Source organism: Rattus norvegicus, chromosome 16 (genome assembly GCF_021556685.1).
Source record: "Rattus norvegicus strain SHRSP/BbbUtx chromosome 16, alternate assembly SHRSP_T2T, whole genome shotgun sequence".
In the NCBI taxonomy this organism is placed as follows: domain Eukaryota; kingdom Metazoa; phylum Chordata; class Mammalia; order Rodentia; family Muridae; genus Rattus; species Rattus norvegicus.
The window spans coordinates 1,943,284-1,960,000 of NC_141549.1; the positions used below are offsets into that span (position 1 = coordinate 1,943,284).

Here is a 16,717-nt window from a genome sequence, read left to right on the forward strand (position 1 = left end):
TTTCAAAATCAATACCCTTTTTTTGCTGAATTTTAGTTCAATAATAATTGTTCATGCAAAATAAATGGCAAACTTAAATTATAATCATTAGGCATTAAAAAAAAAATCTTTGGGACTGGAGAGATGGCTCAGCGGTTAAGAGCACTGACTGTTCTTCCAGAGGTCCTGAGTTCAAATCCCAGCAACCACATGGTGGCTCACAACCATCTGTAACAGAATCTGATGCCCTCTTCTGGTGTGTCTGAAGACAGCTACAGTGTACTTATATGTAATAAATAAATAAATCTTTAAAAAAAAAAACTTTGTCCCTTTTCTTTCCTCAGTCATTGGTTTTGATCAGCAAACTACCTTATATTCATTTTTTTCACACCGTACTCAAACAGATAGCACCAGAGTATTTTGAAAAAAATGAACCTTATTTGGAAGCAGGTAAGTTAAATATTATATGAATTATGTACTGTGTGTGTGACTCTGTGTGAGTGTATCTGTTCATACATGTTCACATGTTTTCAAAGCACGTGAGTGTGCCAGTGCGCACACAGATGTGTATGGGAGCCAGAGGTGAATCCTGGGTGGTGCTCCTTAGGAGCCAGTTACCTTGATTTTTGAAGTAGGTAGGGTCTCTTACCAAGACCTGAGGTTTTTAATTAGGTTAGGCTGGCTTGCCAATGAGCCCCAGTGAGCCCGTCTTCTCCCCAGGGCTTGAGTTATAACCATGCCTCATTACCATGTCTGACGTTTGTGTGAGTTCTGGGGATCAAACTCAGCTCCTCATGCTTGTGTGGCAAGCACTTTACTGACTTTCCCTAGCCCAAGGGGTGATCCCGTTTCTTTTATATTATTTTTGGTTTTCACCGATTTATTTGCTTGTTTGTTTGTGTGTGCATGCATGCATGTGTACATGTGAGTGAAGTATCAACTCCCCCTTAGAGCTGGATTTCCAAGTTGCTGTGAGCTGCCTTTTGATAGAATTATTTTCACTTTTAACATGAGTCATCTCTTCTCCACCAGCACCCCAAGTTACGTACTCGTAAAGAAAGTTTTAATAAAGCTGAAGCTGACACTCTAAAAACATCAGAAGAAGATTTAAGACTTGCATCTTAAATGATGTGAGAGAGAAACAGATCATTTGGTCTCGTGTCTTTCCCTAAAAATGCCAAAGTGCCGTCTGGTCCTACCCACTGTAACAGTATAAATGGTGTCTGCTAGAGTCAGTAACAAGGTTTTGTACTGGTAGTTCTTGGAATACCATTGAACAGAAATCCAGAAACAATAGTTAAATAAATGGGAAACCTGCCCCTGAAGCTACTTGTCATCCAACAGGTTTTCTTCTTAATTAAAGCATTTTTATTGGTGGTGTGTGTGCCACATGCATCTGAGTGCCTGAGGGGAGGCCAGAGAGGGCAGGCAGTTGTGAGCTTCCTGACATCAGTGATAAAAGCCAAGTTCAGGTCTTTTGCAAGAGCAGGAAGTACAACAGCTGAGCCATCACTCTAGCTCTCATTCAACAGTTAACCAGTACTTATCCTAGAACATAATATTTCTGAAAGAATTATGACTTAAATATTTCATCAAATTTACTCTTCTTTGTCTGCTGTCATTATTAACATATTTCTCCCATGTTACAAAAAGAGCTCTAACCTGCAGTGTCCATTTTAAATATTTCAATTTTCCACTTACATTAGTATTTTGTACATTTTCAGCCTGCAATGACGTTGACCGATGGCCGGCCCCAGTGCCAGGGAAAACATTGCATCTGCCTATCATGGGACTAGTAATGAAGGTAACAACTACGTGGCCTCCTTTGTCTGCTCCAAAGAACTCCACAGTGGGCTCACACGCGGGCCTGCTGACATTTAGCGGTGTTAATGCCTTCGCCATTGTTGTTGCTGTGAGGCACCACAGACAGCACAGTTGAGCCCACCTCACAGAACCCTTCCTACCACCCCAGGCCCCAGCCAGGCAGGTACCTAGTGAAGTAGTGCAGCTTGTTGTTCCTGTGGAGTGCACACAGAGACATGCCTGCCTCTAGAGTCCTGCAAGATGGGTGGTAGGCAGGAAAGGACACTTGTAGTCTTGGGTGTGAATTGCTGAAAATTAAGATAAACTAGAAAAGTCATTGGTTTTTCAGCTCTAAATGGTCTTTTAACATTTAATGCCAGACCAAGAATGTTTGTTTGTTTGTTTGTTTGTTTGTTTTGGAATATTTTTTGTTATGGTGAAGATTTCTTTTTTTATTGTTTCTCTTTGTGTATTGGAGATTGAACCCAGGGCCTCGTAAGTGCTAGGCGAGTGCTTCACCTCTGAGCTGAGTTTCTAACCCATTATTTTGTTTTGAAGGAATTAGAATTTTACTGACAGATTTTGTGTGAATAAACTCATGTTCTTTGCAATTCATGCATTTGTGACACTGGATTGCTTCTTAGCAGTGTTCCCTCTTTACACTCCTTGTTTTGTGTATATTCCCCCACCCCTTCAGCAAACATAACAATAATAGGATAGCACTGGGTTGAGTGTCCCCTTCGTTTCCTGTGGGGTTCATTCAGAGGTGGCAGGCTTGAGAGGGTGTGTTTGGGTGTGTGTTTGTGAAGCAGAGACTGGGAAAGTGAGCAGGAAGCCGTGTGACTCTGTCCTGACTTAGTGTCTAGCACATTTGCTTCTTGGTGTTTAATGATCTCTGTAGACATGGGAACTTTAGTTTCCCTCCTCCTGCTGTCACAAAGAACAAACACCCTTAGTTCTGTAACCCTACAGCGACACTTGTCTTTAGCGAACTTTAGAAGTGCTGAGTGTGCTAGATAGAGCACATGCTATGCCGGTAAGTAATAGTTCCTCTCTGTCTTTAAGGTGAGGATTCCCACGTGTCATGACAAGCCTGGGACTACGCAGTTAACTCAGCAGGTACCATGATGCTGAAGTGACCATGGTGCAGCCTCGGGGCCTGTTTACTGGATCACCCTATTACCTTTAAGTTAGTTGGTGATAAACTGTCTAACATTTCTTGTTAGAAATATTGTTGTTACTACCTTAATAGGTACTGGAGAACCCAGTATTTATGTTGTAATTGTGAGGACTAAATGATAGTAAATACTTTAAAGGAGGTTTAATTCTGGCAAAAGCTGTTCTCTTAGGAGAGTAGCCAACAGAATTCTAATTTTAGACAATTCAGTCAAAAGGATTCTGGAGCTGTTTCTGAAAGCAGTTTCTGTCCCCCGTGGTTTGTCACCATTCCCACTGTGCCTCCAGTAAAGTTAGAGGCCAGCAGGAGACCTGACTGCCGGTCACACATCTCCTAGTGTGGATGGCAGGCCCGCCCGCTGTCGTACAGTTGTGGCCGAGTCTCGCATCTGGCCTTGGGTTGATGCCTACCCACAGTGTTGTGCTTCTCTCTGCCTTCTGCTGCCTTGTGGGGGGCTTGTAGGATCCATTCTCTCTGGCCGCTCCTGGAAGAAGAGACACTTGTCCAAATGAACTGAGTGATATGGCTCTTTGACTGTGAGATGGCTGTGCTGTTATTTTCATTTATTTATTATGTGTTTTGAACCTGTCTCACTGGTAGCCCTGTCTGGCCAGGAACTTGCTAGCGAGGCCGACCTTGAACTTGCCTCGGTTCTCCTGCCTCTGCTTTTGAGTGCTGGTATTACAGTAGTCATGTACCATCGTGTGTCATGCTTGGCTCACGGTAGCCAGATGTGGTGGTGTGCACATCTTAGTTCTAACACTAACCTCTTGTGAGTGCTCCAGGGCAGCCAAGGCTGTACTGTTAGATCCTGTCTCAAAAACAAAGACCAGTTTCTGTAAACTTTAGTAACATCTCCCCTACTTTTCTTCTTCTTTTTTTTAATCCTTTAGGCAGATACACACACATCTATTATTTTGCCTACTGTTCATGAGGTGGATCTTTTCAGGTAAAGAATTTTTAAAAATGTTAACTACTTTGTCTTTTTAACTTGTGTTAATTGTTATTAATTTATGGAAAATGTGAATTAACCTGGAAGAAAATACTCATTATTGACCACAAAGATTCTTTAAAAGAATATTATGTTTTAATGGTAAATCCAGTAGTTCATCCTGGTTGCAAGAAAATTAAGATGTGCATTGAGTGCTCCATGGTTAAAACAGACAGTTTTTGTTTTCATTTGGTATGAGAATTGTGGTGATGTTAGAAAAAGTAGAGTTTTGGTTTTTTTTTAATTTTAAATTTGGGGGTGAAATATCACGAGATTTGTGCTTTTTGTTGAAAAAAAAACTTTAGTAAGAAAAAATAGAGAATAACAAATACTATTTTCTTGTATTTAAAAAGTTTTTAATAAAATTATATACTCTAGTACTTGAAAAAGGAGGAAAGATGCAAAAAGAGAAGATACCATTGTTTATGCATTTTATCCAGAACAGCTGATTAGGAATCTGTAGGCCGCTGCTCAAGGCATAGGTCTGAAAGTGTTTGTGATTTGTAGCCCAGCTTGAAAATGCACTGTTGCCGATGAGCAGTGAAGCAAATGCTTGGGTTTTGGAGACAGGGATTTTCTGTATAGCCATGGCTGTCCGAGAACTCATTCTGTAGACCAGGCTGGTCTCGAACTCATCGAGATCCTGCCTGTGAGTGCTGGGATCAAAGGCTTGTGCCACCATTGGCTAGGTTTTCGTTTCTCTTTTTTGTTTTTATTAGTTAAAATTAACTACCTTGTTTTTTATCTCATAAATTTGTTTTATGTTTTTGCACTTTACATGTGCACTTACATGGTTTGGAGGAGTGTTTGTTTTTTAACTGGTGAGATGCGTTATGTTCTTCAGAAATACTTTTTTCTCTTCTCTAATCTGCTAGGGAAAATTGCTACCAAATAAGGAAGAAAATGAAGTGAGAAAGGTTCCTAACCGTTCAGACATAAGCACACTAATGGAATTGGTCTTCAGAGCCTCACACCTGGCTTTGCTTGTGTGCGTGCAGCGAGCATGCCTAACTGTCAGCATCGCCACACTCTCAGCTCATGTTTCAGATCAAGCTGACAGTCGCAGGAAGAATTGTACCAACGTGAAGCTCTTGGAATGATTGTTTAGGAATTTGAAAGGCAAAATTGGATAAATAATAAAGTATTTCTACTGTGTAAACTTTCTAGGTGTTTTTGCCCAGTTTTTCTTCACAGCCAGATGCTTTGGGAGTTGGTGCTATTGGGAGAGCCCCTTGTGGTCATGGCACCGTCGCCGTCAGAGTCTTCAGAAACTGTACTGGCCCTCGTTAAGTGAGTGTGTTTACAGGCTCTTGACTCCGATCCTTGCTATATTTTCAGTCAGTAATGTTCCCCCACTCACTGCATCTGTTCATGCAACAGCTTTCTCAGAATGTGTGGGAAGATTGATTCAGGTTCGGTTAGAGCTCAAACCATGTTTTTGCTTCTTTGAATAACACGCACGCACGCACGCACGCACGCACACTCATTCAGTTACATGAAGTTACACCCTGATAAATTTCAATTAGTATTTGAGACCAGTGCTTATGAAATACTGAGATAATTTGTCTTTTGTGCATATAGAGATGTCTCATGATTTGTTTGTCTTCCTGTTCCACAGCTGTATTTCTCCATTAAAGTACTTTAGTGATTTTCGACCTTACTTCACAATTCATGATAGTGAATTCAAAGAATATACTACCCGTACTCAAGCTCCGTAAGTAAACACAATAACTTTTGTTAACTAAGTATTATCTTTATTACCAAGATTTTGTAGAATTGTGTAATAAATTTTATTGTGTAATAACATTTTATTTTAAAATTTTGACTTACTGATTTGAAGAAAATAGTCATTCTTTCCATTTAGCTCCTGTTTTATAATTGTTTACCCTCTTTCTTAGCCTGAGTTTTAGAAGAACAAACACCATGTCCATTTACTTTCTCTATTTCTTGATTTCCTGCTAACATAGTATCTGCTGCAGGCTAACCTCGTCTTTCTTTAAATAGAACTTCTCTTTCTGAAATTGGTTTTGTTTTATGTGCATGAGTGTTTTGTTTGCATGTATGCCTATGCACCACATGCATGCATGTGCACATGGAAGCCAGAGGGTGTCAGTCCCCCTGGGACTGCAGTTACAGTTAGTGTGAGCTGCCGTCTGTGTGCTAGGAAAAGAACCTCAGTGCTCTGGAAGAGCAGCCAGTGCTCCTAACCGTGGAGCATCTCCCCAGCCCCAGGTGACTTCTTAATACCTGTCTACATTTTCTGTTCTCATGGCTTGGCCTGAGGAGCAAGCACTCTGATGCCATATTTGAGAGGGGAGGGAGGGAGAGGGAGGGGTGTGTGTGTTTGTGTCTGTGTAACTTTTTGTTTTCTTTTGAGACAGGGTCTTATGTAATGCAGGCTGGCCTTTTGATCTTCTCTCTCTCTCTCTCTCTCTCTCTCTCTCTCTCTCTCTCTCTCTCTCTCTCTCTCTCTAGATTTATTTATTTTATATCAGTACACCATAGCTGTCAGACACACCAGAAAAGGACATTGGATCCCAGATGGTTGTGAGCCACCATATGGTTGCTGGGAATTGAATCTGGGTCCTCTGGAAGAACAGTCAGTGCTCTTAACCACTGAGTCATCTCTCTGGCCCTCTCTTGGATTCTCTATGTAGCTAAGGCTGGCCTTGGGTTTGAGCCTCCTGATGCTACCTTCCAACTATGAGGATGGCAAATGTGCTTTTGTAAGATAGAATTTCCATACATAGTTCAGACTGCTCTTGAACTTCTTGATCTTCCTGTCTCCTGGCCATGTGGGGTTATAGTCTAGTCTTCTGTGTAGACTTCTTTCTCTGCTGTTCCCTTAAATGTTGATGTTATCAAAGACTGTGTTCTGGGTTCCTCTTTCAGACAGATCATTTTTTTTTCCTATATAGCCTTAACAATATCCATGGTCTCGGTTGAGACCCTACACTAAGGCAAGGAGGTGGCTAAGCAGGTAAAAGCACTTGCCATGCAAGCCGTCAGGTGTGAGTTCAAGCCCCAGATCCCCATGTACAGAGCTGGGTGCAGTGGCACACATCTGTGGTCTAAGCACTCCCACAGTGAGATGGTTGGCAGAGACAGGAGAAACCCTTGGGAGCTCTGGGCCAGCTAGCCTAGTGTGCACTGTATCAGCAGACAGTGACGGACCCTGCTTCCCTGCTTCAGGTGGGTGAAAGCAGGGAGCCACCTCCTGAAAACTCCTCAGGTACCACCTCCAGCATGCCAGGGTGCAAGACACTGTCTCTGTCTCTGTCTCTCTCTGTCTCTGTCTCTCTGTCTCTCTCTCTCTTTCTCACACACACACACACACACAACTAACATTTAATTAATTGTAATTAATTTTAAAGATCCTATATTAACTTGGCGTGGTAATTCACTCTTGTAACCTTAGTACTGAGGAAGAGTTCAGAGTCACCCTGGACTAACTACAGAATAAAAACTTAAAAGCTCCTGTGGTAGTGACTGAAATCTATCTTTGTGCCTTAGATCTGTTCAACACCAGACCTCTGCAGTGCTTTTGTTGGTATTGGTCTAGAGTGTTACTTCTGTATATCCATCCATTCATTTCATTCTTGTTGAGATGGACCTCAATCCCTAGCACTGTTGGCCTAGAACTCACCTTACAATACAGGTTGTTCTTTTTTTTTTTTTTTTGGAGCTGGGGACCGAACCCAGGGCCTTGCGCTTCCTAGGTAAGCGCTCTACCACTGAGCTAAATCCCCAGCCCCAATACAGGTTGTTCTTGAACTTGATAATGTAGTTCAGGATGGTCTTGAACTACCGATCCTCCTGCCTTTGCTGCCCAAGTGCTGGGATTATACCATGTGTTGCCATGCCCAGTTCACAGCTGTATTTCTAATGCATCTGAAACTAAGCATGTTCTGACTGATTTCTTCTTAGTTCCTCTTTTTTGTTCTAACCTCCTGTCTATTGCTTTCTTGATAAATGCTACTGGCTTTGGCTTAGTTATCAAAACATAGCATTATGTCTTCTTAACATGACCTGCAACAGTTCATCAGCCAAAAGTATCTTTCAGCCTGTTTATTGTTTTATTTTAAAGATTTATTTTATTTATTATATATGAATACACTTTAACTGTCTTCAGACACACCAGAAGAGGGCACCGGATCTCATTACAGATGGTTGTGAGCCACCATGTGGTTGCTGGGAATTGAACTCGGGACCTCTGGAAGAGCAGTCAGTGCTTTTAACCACTGAGCCATCTCTCCAGCCCCTTGTGTTCTTTCCATAATTCCTTCTTCAGACTCTAGTTTTTCTCTGTCTACTGTTGCTTTCCCTCCTTATAGGGCATCCTCTAAACCTCCCCACGTTGATCTGTAGCATGTATGTGGCAGACCTCCACTTGACTCTCTGGCTTCTCTGCTTACAAGCTGGTGCATTCATTCATTCCTAGTGTATACACTTGGTGCTGCTCTTTCTGTTCACCCTCCCACCCTCTCAGGAGTGCTCAGGTGCCTGTGCTTGTGGGTGGAGGCTGAGCCCACCTCACTGTCTGACATGGAATCTGCACTGCCCTCACCTTCCTTGGAAAGCTACTCATCTTTCATGTGTGATCCATGTCACATCTTTGGTGACTCTGTCTTCTAAAACTCTGGCAGAATATAGCTTCTCCTTGGGATTGCTATGCATTTTATTTCCCTCTCAGTGTCTTCTAATTGTTGCCATCATGACTGAATATACATGCCTTGATACCGTTATGCTGTTTAAGAATCATGTCTTTGGGGCTGGAGAGATGGCTCAGCAGTTAAGAGCACCCGACTGCTCTTTCAGAGGTTATGAGTTCAATTCCCAGCAACCACATGGTGGCTCACAACCATCTGTAAAGAGATCCGATGCCCTCTTCTGGTGTATCTGAAGACAGCTACAGTGTACTTATATATATAATAAATAATAAATCTTTAAAAAAAAAAAAAGAATCATGTCTTTGGAGGAACGGAGAAACAACTCAGCAGTTAAAAGTACTGGCTGCTCTTCCAGCGGACCCAGGTCTGATTCCCAGTACCCACAGAATGTTCACAACTATCCTTTACTCCAGTTCCAGGGGATCTGATGCCCTATTCTGGCCTTCTAGGGTACCCAGCACACATATGATGTACAGACATACATACATGCAAAATCCACATAAAATAAAATGAGTAAATCTAATAAAAAAAGTCATGTTTTTTATCTTCATATATCCAGTACTGAATATGTTGCCTGTTATGTTATATAATCAAGTAAAGGGAACAATATTCATTATATTGTTGACTCAGAAACTGCCACCTATTCTTCTGTGATTTAACATTTTGTCTCATTTTTATACAGGCCCTCAGTCATCTTAGGAGTAACCAACCCCTTTTTTGCTAAAACACTACAGCACTGGCCACACATTATTCGAATAGGAGATCTTAAACCTGCAGGTAATGTGTTTCCTTGGTGTTTAGAGTGTGTGACAGGACTGGGTACTTACTTGGAACTCTCCTTGTGTTTGTCTCTTACGGTTGACATTATTGGTAACATTCTTGGAGACAGTCTGGATAAGGGCCTTTGGAAAAGAGTATAGCTTCTCACTAAAATGAGCATATGTCCTACCCCTAAGAAAACCAGAGAAAACTGAGCTTTTTATTTTATAAACTACATAAAATAGGGGATTCTAGTTTTGCTTGTAGAAAATCTTATTGGAAACTAAAATGAGAGCCAAATGTCATAGTGTCCATGTATAATCCTAGCACTCTAGAGACTGAGGCAGGAGGACTGTAAATTCAAGGCCAGCCTGGACTACGTAGTTCCAGGCCAGCATGAGCGTCATACTAGAGACCCAGCCTCAAAATAAGGAAGGAAAAAAAAAGGCTAGGATTATTCTCAGGTTGGTCTTAAGACAAGTGTTATGTAGCTTTTGAGGAGGTCCTCACTAATTGTACTTTCCTTGAGAAAAAGACGTATAGTGTTTGGATTCTTGTAGGAATTTAATAGGTGTTTATTACAAGAGTAAGTGAATTCTGAGATTCGATGTTTACTTCAGATGCCAATCTAATGATTCCTCTAGCATTTGTCATGGTCCCCTCTCATTCTATTATTTTTCTGAGAGATATTAACGATAGTTCAGAGAACAGCTTACTCTACTCACAAAAGATAAGGGAGGTTTTGTATTTTTTTTGAGAAAAATTATTATTATTTTTTTTAATTTTATGTATATGAATACACTGTAACTGTCTTCAGACACACCAGAAGAGGGCGTCAGATCTCATTACAGATGGTTGTGAGCCACCAAGTGGTTGCTGGGAATTGAACTCAGGACCTCTGGAAGAGCAGTCAGTGCTCTTAATGTTGAGCCATCTCTCCAGCCCCTCTCGCTCCCCTTTTTTGGGTGTGGTTTTTACTTACTTAGACTCTTGCGATTTACTGTAATGCAGTGCACTGTTATTAACTTTTCTTTCCTATGAGAAAGGTTCGCTTAGGGACATTGGCATGAAACTTTTGCCAGAAACCATTGGTGGCATATTATGAACAGAAACCATTGGTGGCTTAGTATGAACAGAAACCATTGGCGGCTTAGTATGAGCAGAAACCATTGGCGGCTTAGTATGAGCAGAAACCATTGATGGCTTAGTATGAGCAGAAACCATTGGTGGCTTAGTATGAGCAGAAACCATTGGTGGCTTAGTATGAGCAGAAACCATTGGTGGCTTAGTATGAGCAGAACCGTTTCCTCAAGACTTCCCATCTTTGGTTGTCCGAGGTCTTTGTGTGCCTCGTGCTGGTCTCTCATCAGACAGGCTTTTGAGTGTTTTACTATTTTACTCTCTGAGTTGTAATGACAACTTTGGAATTTTGTTTTTTTTTTTTTTTAAACACAGAAATATAAGAATGTGTGCTCTTGTTTTAATTCCAGGTATGGAGATATGGGGCTGCTTTGAAATGACTACAGCACCTGACTGTGATTTACCTGGTGCTCTAGCAGAGGCATGGTTTTGCCAGCCACAGATAGTTTCTGCAATTGTGTGACATTTGGAATTCTGGGACCTTTTTCAGAGGGCATATAAATGCTAGGGCCTGAGAGAGGAGAATGATGGTTGGTTGTTTAGAGGGGTTTGTTATGGTTTGTTAGTAGAAGAAGAAAACAAGAAAAGAAATTAGATTTAGGAATGTTTCTAATAACTTTCTCTCCTCTATCTTTGTTTCTCTCCTATCTAGTGGGTGGGCAGAGGTGGGAAAAAAAAAAACCCACATAGTAGCAAAGACTAGCTACAGAGTCCTTTTAGCAATCAGTGTTTAGCTTTGATGAAGTTCATTATATCTAACTTTTTCTTTATTTCTTGTGGATTGATAGTCATTTTTACAAAGTCAGATTTTAATTTTACAACCCTGAATGTCTGGAACATATCATACGACATTGTCTGGCTTCTCGAGTTCAGGAAGCCAGTGCATATGCTACACAGTGCACATGCGCAGCTTAAAATGCCATTGAGGAGTTTGGCTTTGAAAACTTAGTTTATAGAGTTACAGAAAAAGCATGTCTTGTAGGCCCCAGAGTGTGTCTTTAGGGCCCAGGAATTTATAATAATCCTGTTATTATTGTTGAGTTTTAACACTGCCAGGTAATTAGTCCTGATGGAGAGAGGTTTCTTTTTCTGTGTTTTACTACCTGTCCGGTCCACCCACTTTATACCAAATGGAGAAATAAAAGCTAAGGGTCATGTTCCCTGAAGACAGAACAAACTGTGTTGGTTTATATCGGCTCTAATTGTAGACTAGTCATGTCTAATCAGAAAGTGGAATTGCTCATTTCACAACAAGGACAATAAAATATCTGGCCTAAGATGTATGTACAAATATTCAAAGGTGCATTAAGATGATTCTACTAATGTGATGGCCCACTTGTTTGTCTGTTAGCATTGGGCCCTGAATAACTTTGTAAATCAAATATGTATAACCACAGAACTGGGGTGTTGCCTCACATTGGTGCCCTTTTCCAAAGCTGTCTGGCATCCATTTTATGTTTTAAAATAATCGAGAATGTCACGCATGCCAACAGTGAGTGTTGCCCAGGTCCGCCGCCACCCCTTCTGTGGATGGTGAGTGCTGGAGCTCGGAGGCCAACCTGTACCCACCTGATGAAGGCCCCGAGTCAGAGTGAAGCCTTGTGCACTGCTGGGCTTTTGTCATTTCTCATTAAAAATAAAAGACAGTATTTTCCTGTAACATGTATGATTGTAACTAAAAGTATCGTGCTGTTGACAAGGGAGTATTGTGCATCCCAGGCAGACGTTTATCACTAAGTTACAAGCGAGTTTGTGAGAATGTTTGTTTTTCTCTTTCAGGTGAAATTCCTAAGCAAGTTAAAGTGAAAAAACTGAAGAACCTAAAAACTCTGGATTCTAAACCTGGTATCGACTTCTACTGATGACTTTTCTTATTTTATATCTATCTGTGCTATAGTGCATGTGTGGAGGTCAGAGGGCAGCTTGGAGAGTTATTTCTCTCTCTCCACCATGGATTCTAGAAATGGAAGTCATGGAGTGTGGCTTGCACAAGCACATTTTCCTGCTGAGTCAGTCTGTTGGCCCTGACTTTTATTAGTTTTAAGTATATACTCACCTAGGCTGTTGGGTTTTTCTTTTTATCTTATTTTCTTAGGAGTTTATACTTCTTACAAGCCATATCTAAACAGAGATGAGGAGATCATTAAACAACTCCAGAAGGTAAATATCTGCTCCTATTAGTAATGTAAATCTCTCATTGAGGCATCTGATACTTAGTCAGGCAATATGCGGGTTTTGTTTTGTTGTTATTTTTGTATAATAATGTGAAATGGAACCTCACTTTTTAAAAACTATACTTTCTGCCAATTGAACCTTATGCATGCTAGGCAAGGACTTTACCATTGAGATGTATCCCTAGCCTAGAATCTTCAGTCCTGGCTGGCCTAGAACTTACTATACAGACCAGGCTGGTCTTGAACTTGTAATCTTCCTGTTTCTGCTTCCTAAGTGCTGTATTACAGTCATGTGCCACCTTGCCTTGGCTTGGATTATCTTTGAAAAATTAAAAAAATCTCTGTATGCGTGTGTGTGTGTGTGTGTGTGTGTGTGTGTGACTCGATTCTCTCCTTCCACCTTTTATTTGGGTTCCAGGGAAAAAATACCTTTACTCTTTGAGATGAGACATCTTGCTAGCTCTGAGTCACTTTTGTTTTTTTGCCTTGCACACCTCAACCCTGAATGACTTTAAAGCTAACCTTAGGTCTGTATGTGGTTGCTCAAACTTGTAATATCAGCACTAGGAAACTGAGACAGAAGAATCTAGGTTCTAGACCAACCTGGCTAAATAGTGACCTCCTGTCTCAAAAGTAGACACATAGTTCTGGTGAGATGGCTCACCAGGTGACGGCGTTGGCTGCTGAGCCTCAATCTCTGGGAGGGACCCACATGGTGTAAAGAGAGAGGAGAAAACTAACTCCCACAAGTTGCCCTCCACACATTTTGCTGTGATACATGTGTGCTAGTTCCCACATCCCCAGTCACACACACACACACACACTGCTATATACAAAATAAAGGCATGGACCTGAGTTTGATCCCAGGATCTACATGATAAAGACAGAGCTGACTCTTGCAGGTTGTCCTCTGGTTTATATAACCACTCCTTGGCACACACGTGCACATGCACACATACAAACTAATGCAATGACCAAGCCAGCTATCAATCAACAGGGTCTCAAGGGAGTGAGAATTGAAAAAGAAGAAAAATAGTTAGACAAAATTATTATAACATGACTCCAGCCCGTTCTGAGGCTGAAGTAAGCTTTATTTCTCTCCAGCCTGCTTTTATATCATTTTAGATATATCCAAAAACATGCTCAGTTCTTATTTCAAAGACAAAGTATCTAGTTGGAGTTTCCTGACACTAAAATATGGGTTTCCACTTTTTTCTTTCAAGGGTGTACAGCAGAAACGTCCTTCGGAGGCCCAAAGTGTTATTCTCCGGCGCTATTTTTTGGAACTGACACAAAGTTTCATCATTCCATTAGTAAGTTATTACTCTTAATGATTTGTTAACTCAAGTCTTGAGTTATATGCTTCGCCAATTAGTGTACTTAGTGATTTAAAATCAAGCCACTTATGAGAGAACTGGATTCTTTGTTGTAGCCTTGATTCACTTGGTAAGTCATCTGGTCCTCAGTTTGCTTGTCCTTGATATGTGGCTGATTCTATGGTCCCTAAATACCTTTGAGGGTTTTTGCTTGATTGACTTTGAGACATAGTCTCTCTGTGTAGCTCTGACTGTCCTGGAACTCACAGAGATTCTCCTGTCTCTGCCTCTGCCTCCCTAATGCTGGGATTAAAGGCATATTCCAACATTCCTGGCTTTGGTGATTGTCTATGGATTTATACTGCAGCATCCATAGAACAAATGATTACAAGGTGTGCAGATACCCAAGGGTCCGGTTAGGTTTGTGTTAGCTGTTACAGGTTCTGATATAAATCTTCACAATGTGTGCAAAGCTGGGTCTGCAAAGCTAGGTCCAGTTCTTCATCAGAAATTACTGGTGGGGATGTCAGATGCAGCAGAGGGAAGAGCATTGAGCAGTGATGCTGCAGGGCTGGAGAGGTGGCGCAGCCGTTAAAGGCTGGGCTCACAACCAGATGTCAGATGCAGCCGAGAGGAGAGCATTGAGCAGTGATGCTGCACATGTCCTTTGGGTCATGGTGCTGTTGTCTCTCATTGAGAGGGACTGTGCACAGTGAAGGAAGCTCTTGAGTAGGTGGGTAGGGGAGTGTTTTCTGCAAGATTCAGCCAATCCCGTCCTACTCTATGGTTTTCTTCATGATGCTTTCAACGTCTTTCCTTCTCTTAAATACCATCTACTAGACTAGACTCTACTAGACTAGAGCTCTTATTTCCTCCCGTGATATGGTGATCTTTTTCAGAAGCTTTCTCCATGTCTTGTACCTGGGAGTACTGGTCTAGTGAGAGCAGGAGCACTTCTCTATCAGATTGATGCAAGGTTCCCTCAAGTCTTTTTCTACATCACCCTTATGAATAGAAACCAAGACTGGAACCTTGTTCCTGCCTCCCTTATTGCTGAGATATACCAGCACCCCTGCAGGTTGCTCTCTTGTAGCACACTGGCTGCTCTGTGACAGGGACTCAGAGGGCAGCTGTGTCTCTCTGTGTCTCAGGGTTAGTGCAAGGCAGTGGACTGTAGTGGCTTGGCCTGATGTTGTGTATATTCTTTTTTTTTTTTTGGTTCTTTTTTTCGGAGCTGGGGACCGAACCTGGGCCTTGCGCTTCCTAGGTAAGCGCTCTACCACTGAGCTAAATCCCCAGCCCCAGTTGTGTATATTCTAATGCTAATATTGGTTCCCCAAGATCTGGTTTCCCCAGAGACAAGAGAGTCCTCACATAGATCAAGTGGTGCTATGTGACCTTGGCCCCTGTTATTTCTTATTGCTAAATAAAGATGCCAACAGCCAATAGCCAAGAGACATAGGCAGGTTTTAGGGTTCCAGGCCTGCGGGTGAGAGGAGAACCACAAAGGAGAGAAAAAAACAAAGAGGAGAGACCTCCGTGGGTTAGGAGTTGTGAGAACATGGTCTGGAGGGCTGGCTAATTGGAGTTAAGAAAAGCCCAGATGATACAGTACATAATAACTCAGGGTTATCTATTAAAAGGTAGATTCTAATAGCATAGAGAGTAGACATCTGCCCAGCTCTTGTGCTACTTAAGACTTATTGTAAATAATAAAATGTATGTGTCCCTTTTACCTGGGAAACAAGTGATCAAAGGCGGGGTAAAACTCCCTCAGATTGGGATTAAAATGATTACAACAGTGTACTGTGCCTTGGCCCAAGTTGGTCAAGCAGGGAGTGCATGTGTCTTAGTACGTACATCTTCTGAACTAGCCTGTGGTGGATTCCATATAACGCCTGCATTTGTACCTGAAGAGGTCACCCTAGAGTTTCTCTCTCTACTCTTTTGTTTTGTTTGAGACAGGATCTCACTACGTAGCCCTAGCTGGCCTGAAAATCACTGTGTAGATCAGGATGGCCTCCAACTCACAGAGATGCACCTGCTTCTGCCTCTCAAGTCCTGGCTGGTACTGGGTTGGTTTTTTTGGGGGGGAGGGGGTGTTTGTTTGTTTTTGATTTTTTGTTTTGAACAGGTTACTATCATATCCAGGAAGCTGTATAACTCCAAAAAGGGACCTGTGTGTATCTTGCTCCATTCTGATGTATGGTAGTCTTTAACTATTATATAAATAACTAGAGAAGACAGCCATTCTGAGAAGCTTAGAGGAGTGAGACACAGACAGCAGTGGGACAGTGTCTGGTCTTAGAGGAGTGAGACACAGACAGCAGTGGGACAGTGTCTGGTCTTAGAGGAGTGAGACACAGACAGCAGTGGGACAGTGTCTGGTCTTAGAGGAGTGAGACACAGACAGCAGTGGGACAGTGTCTGCTCTTAGAGGAGTGAGACACAGACAGCAGTGGGACAGTGTCTGCTCTTAGAGGAGTGAGACACAGACAGCAGTGGGACAGTGTCTGCTCTTAGAGGAGTGAGACACAGACAGCAGTGGGACAGTGTCTGGTCTTAGAGGAGTGAGACACAGACAGCAGTGGGACAGTGTCTGGTCTTAGAGGAGTGAGACACAGACAGCAGTGGGACAGTGTCTGGTCTTAGAGGAGTGAGACACAGACAGCAGTGGGACAGTGTCTTGGTCTGGGAACTGCATCCTT

The 16,717-nt window shown here is 42.0% G+C and overlaps 1 protein-coding gene across 3 annotated transcripts in view; it reads left to right on the forward strand.

Moving 5' to 3' along the window:
• The window catches only part of Dennd6a (DENN domain containing 6A), a 48,384-nt gene that overhangs the window by 22,291 nt on the left and 9,376 nt on the right, over positions 1-16,717 (forward strand). For all 3 annotated transcript variants that reach the window (XR_015639381.1, XM_087588046.1, NM_001134467.1), the window contains 10 exons: positions 324-429; positions 1,704-1,783; positions 2,848-2,901; positions 3,853-3,908; positions 5,118-5,240; positions 5,569-5,664; positions 9,303-9,397; positions 12,299-12,364; positions 12,615-12,679; positions 13,917-14,006. Coding sequence is in view for 2 of the 3 variants with exons in the window: in NM_001134467.1 (NP_001127939.1) it covers positions 324-429; positions 1,704-1,783; positions 2,848-2,901; positions 3,853-3,908; positions 5,118-5,240; positions 5,569-5,664; positions 9,303-9,397; positions 12,299-12,364; positions 12,615-12,679; positions 13,917-14,006 (831 nt within the window). In the remaining variant the exon portion in view is untranslated. The remainder of the gene's footprint in view (positions 1-323; positions 430-1,703; positions 1,784-2,847; positions 2,902-3,852; positions 3,909-5,117; positions 5,241-5,568; positions 5,665-9,302; positions 9,398-12,298; positions 12,365-12,614; positions 12,680-13,916; positions 14,007-16,717) is intronic.